General features: G+C 44.2%; 1 protein-coding gene across 2 annotated transcripts in view; it reads left to right on the top strand.

Annotated features, from left to right (window-relative positions):
- Window positions 1–3,299: 3,299 nt before the first annotated feature.
- Window positions 3,300–13,585, top strand: part of DNAJC11 (DnaJ (Hsp40) homolog, subfamily C, member 11) — a 54,274-nt gene continuing 43,988 nt past the window's right edge. The window contains exons 1-3 of one of the 2 annotated variants that reach the window (XM_011981347.1): window positions 3,300–3,357; window positions 3,553–3,682; window positions 6,101–6,174. In XM_011981347.1, coding sequence (XP_011836737.1) covers window positions 3,595–3,682; window positions 6,101–6,174 — 162 coding nt within the window. In that variant the 5' untranslated portion in view covers window positions 3,300–3,357; window positions 3,553–3,594. Of the gene's footprint in view, window positions 3,358–3,552; window positions 3,683–6,100; window positions 6,175–13,585 lie in introns of those variants that run through there. The other variant, XM_011981356.1, reaches the window with a different exon arrangement.

Here is a 13,585-nt window from a genome sequence, read left to right as displayed (position 1 = left end):
TAAAAATGAAGCATCTTATTTCCATTACTTAATCAATAGCATATTAAGCCATTTATTAATAAGATTAAAGAATGTCCTGCAGAGTAGATATTCTGCTCTCTTGTCATCTAGTTTAATTTTAATAACCAGGAAATAGCAGTCTAACTGGGAGTCAGTCAAATCTGTCTAATACAGTACTTGTAACTTTTATGAGATACAGGAAAGGACAATTAAAATTTGCAGAAAGAAAATAATTTGTGACTGGGCGCAGTGACTCACGCCTGTAATCCCAGCACTTTGGGAGGCCCAGGTGGGCGGATCACCTGAGGTCAGGAGTTCAACACCAGCCTGGCCAACACAATGAAATCCCGTCTCTATTAAAAATACAAACAATTAACTGGGCATGGTGATGGGCGCCTGTAGTTCCAGCTACTTGGGAGGCTGAGGCAGGAGAATTACTTGAAGCCAGGAGGCGGAGACTGCAGTGAGCCGAGATCACACCATGGCACTCTAGCCTGGGTGGCAGAGTGAAACTCCATCTCAAAAAAAAAAAAAAAGAAAATAATTTGTAATGGCCGTGTGGGAAAAAAAAAACAAGCCCCTTTTACATCATCACATAAGTAAACCTACCTGGAAAAGATTATTTTCCCGTGATTTATGTTTGAAACACCAGGGTTGGTGCAGGTGGTGTATTGATAAGTGTAGCAAGAAATGCATTTAAAGTCGGGAGGAAAACAAAACACTAGAGCAAGAAGAAGAAGATGGAGAAAATGCAGAGATGGAAATACGGAGGCCCACCTCTTCTAGAGGGCCTTGTATTTTTATAGAAATAGAATATACGTACAGAAAAGTGGTCATCTCCTGAGTATACGGCACAATGAATTTTCACAAGCAGGACTCCTTCCTGAATGACTGTTTCCGTTATCCATGCACCAGGGCGGTGCCCTCCGAATTGTTCCAGTTTCAGTTCTCCTGTTGCCAAAAAGATACCGCAGCTGAATTGTGATGATGGTAATAATAAAAGTGGTTGTGGTCCTAGTATGAGCTGGACATCGTTAGGCCCTCGTGCTTGTATTATCTCAGTTACGCCTCACAAAGCCTCCGAAAGAGGCGCTATTGTCCACAGTCTGCAGATGCGGAAACGGAAAGGAGCTTAAAGGAGCTATAATTCCTCAGTTTTTGCTGTGTGTTGGGCACTGTGTGAAGAACTTCATAGTCACTGTCTGGTTTCATTCTCACACCGTCCCTGCAAGGGTGGTCATCTTTTATGGAGGAGAAGACTAAAGGCCAGAAATCTCACTTGTCATGGTCACAAAGCTTGGAAGTGACAGATCCTGCATCCAGACATGGGCCGTTGGACTGCCACACCTGCATTCTCAGCCAGCAGAGTGGAAGGTTGTGTTGCCCCAGAGCGAACCACACGGGCGTGGCTGGAAGACAGGCAGCCCCTGTTTGGTAGTGCACCAAAGGGAAGATGGGAGAAAGAGATTTGCCGTGGGGTGGGGTCTCACCAATTCTCAGAGGCCAGGAGCTGCTCATTCAGCAAGATCCTTGACCCTATTCTGACAGAGCACTTCACGGAACCCTCAAGGAGCTCCCGATTTAAAATGGCACGCGGCAGAGTTGCCTCTCTCCAAACCAGCGGGACGCTCTCTGTGGCCTGCTTTAAAGGGCAAGCTGAATGGCTCGGGTCTAGCTAGTTTTTTTCCCCCTCTGTCACCCAGGCTGGAGTGCAGCGATGCAATCATAGCTCACTGCAACCTCAGCCTCCACAGGCTCAGGTGATCCTCCTACCTCAGCCTTCCAGGTAGGACCACAGGCAAGCACCTCCATGCCCAGCTAATGTTTGTATTTTTGGTAGATGTGGGGTTTTGCCATGTTGCCCAGTCTAGTCTTGAACTTGTGGGCTCAAGCAATCTGCCCACCTCTGCCTCCCGAAGTGCTAGGTCTACACGTGTGAACCACTGCGTCTGGCCTTGTTTTTTTTCTGGATAGCAGAATCCAGTAAAGTCAGAGCCAGAAGGCTCCTGGAGGTCACCCACGCCATCACCTACTCCTCAGACGAAGCCGGCCTGAGCCTGGTCTAGGGCTGAGGAGCAGAACCCGGGCCCCAGCACTGCTGCCCCCTCAGGCACATGGGATGGGCCGATGTCCTCCACATGTCTTTCCAATCACATTTACTGTTTTTCTCTTGGAGTCCTTCAGAATTCCTTGTTTAGAACCCCTGGTAAACTCGCACAAATGCCCTGGCTTTCTAGCATCTGAATAACTTAATCCTGTAGAAAATATTTCGATTCCGGGCCAAAAATTAATACTAAAATACAGTAAAATTGCACTTTTTTTTTCTGGTGAAGAAGCTCATTAGTCCTGGGACTGAAAGATATTGAAAAATTGTGGAAGTAACACAGAATACAGAGTCATCTTTGTTTTTTTTTTTTTTTTTTTTTTGGTAATTATGGTCCCAGGACTATGTCTCTGTGACCTCTTTCTTTGAGGATCTGTGTTCCAGGCCCTCATCCCGGAGCACTGTCAGTCCTCACATCCCCTCCTGGGAGCTGGGCCTGTTCTTCTGTTCAGTTGGCAGATTTTGGGAGCCTCTCTAGCATATTGTCAGTGACCCAGAAATGTGCTTCAGTTGTCAAAATGGTGGGGATATGTCCCCAAATCAAGTGTTCTTTAACTGATATACCAAAGGGTAGAGTTGCCCATCCAATACCACCCCTCATAGGCCAAAATAGCCTCTAGAATCAAACATAACACTTCTCAAAAGCAGACCTGAGGGGCCAGCCACACAGCCCGCTCAGTGTCCCAGGGCCTCGGAGGGGTCCCGTCTAGAGACCCTCTTGGTGGCTGTGAGGCCGGCCACAGTGAATGCAGGTTTGCCTGTTGGCACCCGCCCCCCGCTGTGGTTAAAGCACACCAGAGCCCGTCTGCCTTGTGCCGCCCCTTCAGATGTCCGTGCTGCGTAGGAGGATTGGAGAGTTGATGCCTTTCGGTTTTTAGGGAGGTCTGGCGGTTTTGGGGAGGGTTGGTTACTGCAGGTTAGGGAAGCATTTCTGCCTCTGAATGTGCTGCCTTCTGGAATTAGAGGTTGCATTCGAGTGCATGTGGGCCCTACAAGTTTCTCTTTGAATTTCAAGGATTCATGTTCGTTATGTCATTAAATTGATGTCATTTCTGTCTAATGGTATATAGCTTTTCTTTGCCTGAACCTGTTCTGTTGAGAGTGCCTTGGCATGATTTACTTCAAATAAGTTAAAGAGTTAGCAGGTCTCTGACATTTTGGTTTCAGCTCAGAGCACAATGAGCCATTCCAGAGACACAAATGTTCATTCATCAGATAGCAGCACTTCCCAGCAAAACCCAGTCACTATTGATGTATGTAATTGATCGCTTTATTAACTGGCAAAAAGAAGCTTTGTTGAGGTAATAAACCTAACTTCATTACATCCTGCATGTCGAGAGCAAACACATTGGGACGTGGCTGATGGGTTCCCATTTCAAGGCTGATTCTGATAATGATAATGTTTAAGTAGCATTGATTGTTCTCTAATTGAATTTTTCTTTCTTTAGGCCTCTTCTGAAGAGCTGAAAGCTGCCTACCGGAGGCTGTGTATGCTCTACCATCCAGACAAGCACAGAGACCCAGAGCTCAAGTCACAGGCGGAGCGACTGTTTAACCTTGTTCACCAGGCTTATGAAGGTCAGTGGAGGGCTGGACTTTGTAGAAACATCCTGGTAGCGGTTATTCGATTTTTAGGAGATGTGATTTATAGAGGATAGAAAAAGAGAGTCCTTAGAGGTAAATAGAGAGGTGGTTAGTTTGGTACTTTTTACTGACAGGGTCCTTTGAAAGAGTAGTATTTTGCTTTGGAGATCAATACGTGTCCAGTAAGTAGAAAATGAGAGGCCGGGTGCAGTAATAGACAGCCTCGATTGCAAGGGAATACTCAAGTTTTAAATCGTTTACCAGGTTTCTTCTAAAGGGAACTCTTATAGGTAAAGGCTGATCGTCACAGGGAAGATTTCTTTGTTCTCTTTTTTGTTAGAAGATACAAGGACATTTTTTCATCCAAAAGTGATTTTATTGGTTCTGAAGCATTCAGTTATCAGCTCTAATAAAAGAACGAAAACGATGTTATAGGAAATAGAATCAAGCGATTCACATTTTTATACTTACATCTTACGTATGTCAGAAAGAACATTCTGTGATATATTTGTTTATAAAATATTAAAGTCACTACTGGATACAGAGCTTCTGTTTGGGATGGCAAAAAGTTCTGGAAATAAGAGAGTGATGATGGTTATACAACATTGTAAATGTACTTAATGCTATTGATTGTATACTTTAAAATGGTTAAAGCAGTAAATTTTGTATGTATATTTTACCACCATTTTTAAAATTTAAATTTTAAAAAATGTTAAATCACTGTTATATGCATCAAGTACAGTAAGTTATTTGTTCCACAACCATTTGGTGATTGGCTCCTTAGACCAGAAATTAGATACTGTGTTTCTTTATAAAATCATAAAGTCATCTCACTGTATACATAATGTTAAGCTTGTAGTGTATTTCACTTTAGAGTTTTTCCAAAAAGTTAGATTTTAATGGCCAATGAAAATCAGGCTGCAGTGTGTGATAAATGTGTAATCAGTATGTTGTCATTACCAAATTTAACTCTATTCAGATCACTTGCATGGCAATTGTGAAGAGTAGCCTGTTCTTTTTATTGTATTCTGTTATCTAAATGGGTGCATTAATTTTACTGTTGTCTAAATGAGCCGCATAGTTTGCTTGTATTGTGTTGGAGACCTGGGGAAGAGTTAACAGAAAGACCCTACCAGTGCTAGTGAAAATGCCACAGCAGCAGACCTGGCCTCCTGTTTAGCCTAAAGGGAGACTCAGGTGAAATCGTGAATGAATAATTCCTTATTACATGCTGGAGAGGAACACAAGTGTGGCTCCTGTGTTTTCCAGGGGCCAGCATTTCTTCCTTTCCCATTAGATTTGATTATGCATAGGATCATTTACATAGTTTTTAAATTAGGCCTACAAATATGTGGGAACTCTCAAGGGAGAAGAGACCCAAAGGTCTTGGCAGAAATTGGTGAAGTAGAGGGGGAAGAGAATGACCATTGGCCTTGCTGACATTTGAGTTCAGTTGGAATATCATTTGAACAGCTCTCACCCTTAACCGAGAAATTCTTTTCTGATGTACTTTGGGTGATGTGGCCAACAAAATGGTAAGAGGTGTTTTTGTCTTTTAAAATTATTTACAAATAAAGAGGAGAGGTGCACAAAAGAAATGTAGCCTGTCTTTGGAGTTAATAGAACTCTATAGAGTAAGTAACAAATCAGCTTTTTCTAGTATCCAAACCTGTTTCTACTTTTATAGCAAGCTTCTTTAGAAACTGGAAACCCACTCTTTCAAGTCAGTGTACTTTTATACACCATGGCAGAAATTTACCAAATTATTTTTAAAACAACTTTCGTGTCCTTTCACAATGCAGGAGCTATTGTCACTTCCTGCATGGTACACCTTGTACACCTTGTACCTGTACCTTCCAATCAAGAGTAACTTGGACACTGGGAAAATCTGACTTTTCTCATTTGTAGCCACCTTTAAACATATCCTACATTAGCCGGGTGCAGTGGCTCACACCTGTAATCCCAACACTATGCAAGGCCAAGGCAAGAGAATCATTTGAGGCCAGGAATTCAAGATCAGCCTAGGCAACATAGTGAGACCCATCTCTACAAAAAATAAATTAACTGGGCATGTGCGCACACACCTGTAATCCCAGCTGCTTGGGAAGCTGGAGCAGGAGGATTAGTTAAGCCCAGGAATTCAAGGCTGCAGTGAGCTATGATCTTACCACTGCACTTCAGCCAGGACAACAGAGAAGGACCGTGTCAGTCAGTAAGTCAATAAACAAATCCTAGGTTGAATCAAAAAAGCAGTTAGGAGGAAAGATGCGTAGAAAATGAAAGGGGTCTCTAGGAAGATTGTGATCAGACAGGGAGAACAGGAGATGGGCTTACCTAATGACATCAGTGTTCTCAGAAAGGACTGAAGGTGAATTTTATATTTTATAAACATGTTTAATTTTTAATTTGCAGTGCTTAGTGACCCCCAAACCAGGGCCATCTATGATATATATGGGAAGAGAGGACTGGAAATGGAAGGATGGGAGGTAAGAGAAACTGCGTCTGGTGTCCCAGAAAAGTCATTAAACAGCTACAAAACATCTCCCCAAAACCCTGCAATCCATAATAATGCCTTTGGGAATATTTGAAGACATCAGAGCCCCCTTCCTTGCCCTGTATTTTAGTTTTAGAGGTTGAGTTCCGGACTTGGCTTTGCCACTTTGTAACTCTGACCTTGGGCCAGCTACTCATCTGACTTGTCCTTCGTTTCCTAACCTGTCAAGTAAAACGAAAGAGGGATGGACTGGACCAGTAATTTTTAACCCAGGTGTGTGGGGGGGAGCAAGTGGAGCTGGCGGTTGATGGGAGACGATTTCTTCAAGGGTGCAGCTCTGACTCCACATATACTCCCTTCCACCCTCCACAGTTCTGTGCCTCTCTCTCCACCTCAGTTCTGAATAATGGCAGTGAGGAAATATTTCAGATGGGAGTATGTTATGCATGTGAGCAAAATGGAGGCAGAGCTGCCGGGGTTGCATTGCCTGTAATGACCCTTTCAATTCTCATGTATTATAATATTCAAGCTTTGTCAAATGTGATGAGTGAAACAAAATATATAGCAAATGTGTCGCCCTGGGCAGCCATGCTGTGGGAGCACAGTCACTAAAATTCAAACAATTTGTTTACTTTCACACTGCCACTGACTAGCAGTAGAGCCTTGGGCAAGTAATTGGGTTGCTAGTGCTAACATGTTACTATCTGAAAAATGAATATGAAGATTCGCTGTGAAACTCTAAGTTGCTGCAGGAATATATAGGTATCATTAAAAAAACTTGGTTCTGACCCAGGCAAAGTGGCTCACACCTGTAATCCTAACACTTTGGGGAGCCAGGCTGGGAGGATCACATGAGGCCAAGAGTTTGAGACCAGCCTGAGAAAAAACATAGCAAGACCCTGTCTCTACAAAACATTTTTTTAAAAAATTAGGCGGGCTTGGTGGTGCACACCTGTATTCGCAGCTACTCAGGAGGCTGAGATGGGAGAATCACTTGAGCACAGGAGGTTGAGGCTGCAGGGAGCTATGATCACGCCACTGCACTCCAACATGGGCAACAGAGTGAGACCTTGTCTCAAAAAAGGAAAGAAAGAAACTTGGTTCTGATGTCCAAGAAATTTGCTAGTCTGTTAATAACATGGAATTGACCTGCATTGAGTTATATTTTCACCATCATGTAAGATTTCCCTTGAAGTTCCTTCGATGTTTTGTTTGGTTTTGTTTTGTTTGTTTGTTTGTTTGTTTTTCAGACTGAGTTTTGCTCTTGTTGCCCAGACTGGAGTGCAGTGGCACGATCCCGGCTTACCACTACCTCCGCATCCTAGGTTCAAGCAATTCTCCTGCCTCAGCCTTCCTGAGTAGCTGGGATTACAGGCATGCGCCACCACGCCTGGCTAATTTTGTATTTTTAGTAGAGACAGGGTTTCTCCATGTTGGTCAGGCTGGTCTCAAACTCCTGACCTCAGATGACCCGCCCGCCTCGGCCTCTCAAAGTGCTGGGATTACAGGCGTGAGCCACCACGCCCGGCCAAAGTTCATTCAATGTTTAATCTCAAGCATGTGTGCCTGTCTCTTCCAGTTCTAGCATCAAAGCCTTGTAAAGGCCTTCAGATGACGAGTGGAAGAGAAGCAAAAGAGGATCCTATTTCCTTTCCCATCTTTCCACTACTGCTTCATATTGGTGGCTTGTGGGCCATATTCCACTAATAGCCTTTTTTGGTGGGGGGGTGGGGGGTGAGAGAGAGAGAGAGCGCGAGAGAGAGAGAACGTGCACACGAGAGACAGTGCGCGCGTGCTGTGTTGCCCAGGCTGCAGTGCGTTGGTGCCATCACGGCTCACTGCAGCCTTGACCTCCTGGGCTCAAGTGAGTCTCCCACCTCAGCCTTCCAAGTAGCTGCGACTGCAGGCACACACCACCATGCCTAGCTAATTTTTTTATTTTTTGTAGAGATGGGGTCTTGCTATGTTGCCCAGGCTGGTCTCAAATTCCTACCCTCAAGCTACCCTCCCACCTCAGCCTCCCAAAGCACTGGGATTACAGGTGTGAGCCACCATGCCCAGCTTGTTGCCATTTTTTGATTGCCTCACACAGTGAATTCTGGTTGCTAACATTTCAACCCTGGGAGGTTCTGCATCATAATTCAGTCTTCTGTCTTTTCTTGAAACATCTGGTAACACTGAGTCTAAGGAGCCCTTGCCCTTCAGATGGGACTGGACTGTCCAATTTGTGCCAGTCCCCACCACTCCCCCTTGTGTTACGTCTGGCTCTTCTCATCTGCGTGTCCTCCTGGCTCCAGTGGGCAGTTGGTACTTAGCCTCTGGCTTGAAGGGAATAGCAGTGCTTCCTGTCGCCTTGGTTCATTGCAGCTAGGTATTAAGCCAAACAACTTAGCATTTTCTCATCCAAAAAGGAAAATAGATTTCTGTTGTATTTATTCAATTTCCCCCTCACTCTTTATACACTCCTTAAAGCTTCTTTGTATTTTTAAGATGTGGGGTTGGCTACAATTTTTCTTTTTTTTCTTTTTTTCTTTTTTTGAGACGGAGTCTAGTGCTGTTGCCCAGGCTGGAGTGCAGTGGCATAACCTCGGCTCACTGCAACCTCGGCCTCCTGGGTTCAAGTGATTCTCCTGCCTCAGCCTCCTGAGTAGCTGGGATTACAGGTGCCCACCACCACACCCAGCTAATTTTTGTATTTTTTTTTAGTAGAGTCAGGGTTTCACTGTGTTGGCCAGGCTGGTCTCGAACTCCTGACCTCATGATCTGCCCACCTCGGCCTCCCAAAGTGCTGGGATTACAAACGTGAGCCACCACTCCCGGCCTATAGTTTTTCAAGTCAGCAGTTGGAGTCACTGAAAAGCTGTAGGACTCCATTACATATTCCCTCTTCAAAGACGGTTTTTAGTCCCCAGCAGCATTATCCCAATCAGTGGAGCCGTGGGGTCTGCTGGTAAAATATTGTGTGGTTTCCTCTTATCAAACCAGATTGTCTTCCCATTAGAAACAAAGCAAATCCACACACAAATGGTGGTTATACAAATATGTAGGGCTGGGTGCAGTGGCTCACACCTGTAATTCCAGCGCTTTCAAAGACTGACACAGGAGGATCACTTGAGCTCAGGAGTTCGAGACCAGCTGGAGTAACACAGTGAGATCGCATCTCTACAAGCAATAAAAAATTAAAAAATTTACCAGGCATGGTGGCATGTGCCTGTAATCCTGCTTCTTGGGAGGCTGAGGTGGGAGGATCACTTGAGCCTAAGGAGGTCGGGGTTGCAGTGAGCCATGATCACACCACTGTACTCCAGCCTGAGTGGCAGTGAGACTGTGTCTCAAAAAATAAAAAATGAAATAAAAAAAAAATATATGCACAGTTGTGGGTGGCAAGTGGTTAAACACTATTTTCGTATTTTTTTAGTAAACTAAGCAAGTCAGGTTCTCATGGATCAGAATTGGCTTTTTTTTCATATTGATACTAAGCTTTTGCTGCAAGATAAAAATGCCTTCAAAGAAAACTAAATGAAGATACCTCCCCAGATATTTACTCAGAGATGTATTAGTGTTTAACATACAATAGGAAAATTGGACCCATTATTCATATTACACAGAAAGTCTCATTGAACTCAAGCAAATTTTATGAAGCTGGCATCAACATTCCTTCAAGGAATTCCTACAGCTGGATGGATTGTTCCATATGACGATTCTCTCACTGCAGTAATAGCTTTCACTCCAGGGAGGAAGCTGTATTCCCTTCATGCTGTTGCTGATATTTTTAGACTATTAAACTCTTCAGTTGCTGAAGGGTATCCATTTACCACATATTTATTAGGCTACCATATGGGTAGTCAGTGAACGGTGAAGGGCATTGATTGTTGGTATCGTGAGTGTCTGAGACGCCTTTAATCCAAAGATCTCAAAGCACTTCACCAACTAGAAATCACTCCCCAGCCCATTGGAGCTTCTTTAGAATGTACAGAATACTAGCCCAGTTGTTAGTCATTAGGTAAATTTTCAGTCTTTTTTTTTTTTTTTGAGACAGAGTCTCACTCTGTCACCCAGGCTAGAGTGTAGTGGCGTGAGCGTGGCTTACTGCAGTGTCGACCTCCCAGCTCAGGCCATCCTCCCACCTCAGTCTCCCAGGTAGCTGAGACTACAGGCATGCATCACCACGCCCTGCTACTTTTTATTATTATTATTATTTTTTGAGACGGAGTCTCACTGTGTTGCCCAGGCTGAGTGTAGTGGCATGATCTTGGCTCACTGCAACCTCTGCCTCCAGGGTTCAAGTGCCTCTCCTGCCTCAGCCTCCCGAGTAGCTGGAATTACAGGTGCGCACCACTATGCCCAGCTAATTTTTTTGTTTTTGTTTTTGTTTTTGTTTTTGTTTTTTTTGGTTTGGTTTTTTCTGAGATGGAGTCTTGCTCTGTCACCCAGGCTGGAGTGCAGTGGCGCGATCTCAGCTTACTGCAACCTCCGCCTCCCTGGTTCACGCCGTTCTCCTGCGTCAGCCTCCCAAGCAGCTGGGACTACAGGCGCCCGCCACCACACCCGGCTAATTTTTTGTATGTTTAGTAGAGACGTGGTTTCACCATGTTAGCCAGGATGGTTTCGATCTCCTGATCTCGTGATCCACCCGTCTTGGCCTCTCAAAGTGCTAGGATTACAGGCGTGAGCCACCGCGCCCGGCCTAATTTTTGTATTTTTGGTAGAGATGGGGTTTCACCATGTTGGCCAGACTGGTCTCAAACTCCTGACCTCAGGTGGTCCTCCTGCCTTGGCCTTCCAAAGTGCTGGGATTACAAATGTGAGCCACCGTGCCCAGCACCCCCCCTTTTTTTTTTTTTTTTTTAAGGCTTCTAGAGACTCTTATTCTTTGGGAGGATTCCCAAGGAATGAGATGTAACCATTCCCAACTTTAAAAACCAGCCATACTATTTACTTATCGAGATTGGTTAGTGATGTTTGTGCAGATACCCACATTGAAAACAAAATTAGCCATGTTTTCAGAATGACAAAAATCTAACCTTGAACTGTGAATGCTTTGACAGTGTTGATTCTGGTAATGGCTGGCAACTGCCATGGAAACCACGTAACTCATCTCCTGCAGATGTCATTTTCAGATGTTGTATTACATCCGAGTTGCATCCTTTGGCCCTGATCATCTGCAGTTTGGTTTTTGTCTGCAGTTCTTTACATTATTTATATTTTACTTCCCTGTCTCTGACATCGGTTTTATAGTATATGAGAAAGGCAGCCTGTATTAAAAGCAATAATATGGTCAAGATCTTGAAAAACTAGCAAAGGTTTAGAACTGTCACAGAGCAGAAGACGACTAAGGACATCCACCTCATGTCTAAATGCAACGTGGAATCTTGGATTGGATCCTGGAACAGAAAAAGGATGTTCGTAGAAAATCTAGTGAAATCTGAACCCTAGGTTTAATTAGTAGAAATGTACTAATGTTGGTTTTTGAGATTTGACAGATCTTCCGTGGTTATATAAGGTGCTAACATTGGGGGAACCTGGGTGCAGGCTATACTAGAACTTTCTGTACTGTTGTTATAGCGTTTCTAAATAATTTTCTAAAAATATCCCAGAATAAAAAGTTTACTAGATAGAACCAGATGACACTTTTCAAATGATGTCGCTTAACCCTCCTCACTTTATAGCAGGGAAACTGAAGCTTAGAGAAGGACTTGCCTGAGGTTTCCCAGGAGGTTTAAGGTCCTGTCTGTCCTCCTTCCATGATGCCACCCAGCTTTTGGAGATCTCCTCATTCGTTTCATCAATAAAGTCAGTCTTCTTGGTGGTTGTTTTTTTGTTGTAGAGATGGGGTCTCACTATGTTGCCCAGGTTGGTCTAGAATTCCTGGGCTCAGTCGGTTTTCTTTTTTTTTTTTTTGAGATGGAGTTTCGCTCTTTTGCCCAGGCTGGAGTGAAGTGGTGCAATCTCTGTTCACTGCAACCTCCGCCTCCTGGGTTCAAGCGATTCTCCTGCCTCAGCCTCCCAAGTAGTGGGGACTATAGGCACCTGCCACCACACCCGGCTAAATTTCGTGGAGACAGGGTTTTGCCATGTTGGCCAGGCTGGTCTCAAACACGTGACCTCAGGTGAGCCACTGCACCTGGCCACTCAATTTTCTGACTAGCATAGGGATAGACCTAGTAGGTGAATGGTTCGGTGAACAGCAGTTGTATGGATTCACAAGCTGCATGTGATACACTCTGTCCATGGGAAACACTGAAAATGTCTGGTATTTATCAACTGTCATGCAGCTTCAGATGCTGTGTTCCCAGTGCCTCTGTCTGTAAGGGTTGCTGATAAGGAGGAGAGCAGCTCACAGCTGGCTTAGTCCTGTTCCCCTTTCCGGCATCATGTATTCTGTTTAAAGGAAGGTATAAATAGTCAAGGCTGGCAGAGGCCTGTGGGAGCTGAGAATGAAGTGCCCTGCCCTGCTAAGTGTCCTCACCGCTCCAGGAAGGCTGGCCATTTTGACTTTGCTGTTAGCTCAGATTATGCACCAACTATTTGCAAAACTTGTGTAAAATATGACTCAAAATGGAATGATCTGCCCCCTTTGGATTATTTGCCTTTGTAATTCCTCACAGAATGTAACAGAGAGAAAGTAATTTTCAACTGTTCAGTCTTCAAAGATTAAACAGCTAAAATTCCTGAAAATGAATCTTTTCCTGCTGCAGCCTCTGTGAAGCCTCACACTTTCCAGGTTTTTTTTTTTTTTTCCTACAGGGTTTGAGTCCAGGATTTTAATTATCAGCAGCTTACAAATCTGTTTCTGAAAAAAATAGTAGTATATGGGCATATTCATGGGTCTGCTTATGTCACTGATTAAAGTTATGGCGAATCAAACTTTCGCTAAATTTGCATTTTTAAAAACTAATATCCTGTTGAATAGAACACTCAATTATAAAATTTCTATTCAGGCCGGGCGCGGTGGCTCATGCCTGTAATCCCAGCACTTTGGGAAGTCGAGGCGAGTGGATCACTTGAGGTCAGGAGTTCAAGACCAGCCTGGCCAACATGGTGAAATGTCATCTCTACTAAAGATGAAAAAATTAGCTGGGTATGGTGGCACAAGCCTGTTGTCCCAGCTACTCAGGAGGCTGAGGCAGGAGAATTGCTTGAACCCAGGAAGCGGAAATTGCAGTAAGCTGAGATCGCACCACTGCACTCCAGCCTGGGTGACAAAGCAAGACTGTCTCAAAAAAATAAAATATTAAAATAAAATAAAATCTTGCCAGGCACAGTGGCTCATGCCTGTAATCCCAGCACTTTGGGAGGCCAAGACAGGCGGACCACGAAGTCAGGAAACCATCCTGGCTTATACCGTGAAACCCCGGCTCTACTAAAAATACAAAAAAATTAGCCGGGTGTTTTGGCGGGCG

The sequence above is a fragment of the Mandrillus leucophaeus genome, unplaced genomic scaffold, assembly GCF_000951045.1.
Source record: "Mandrillus leucophaeus isolate KB7577 unplaced genomic scaffold, Mleu.le_1.0 Scaffold105, whole genome shotgun sequence".
NCBI lineage: Eukaryota > Metazoa > Chordata > Mammalia > Primates > Cercopithecidae > Mandrillus > Mandrillus leucophaeus.
This window is presented reverse-complemented; position numbering and strand designations above follow the sequence as displayed.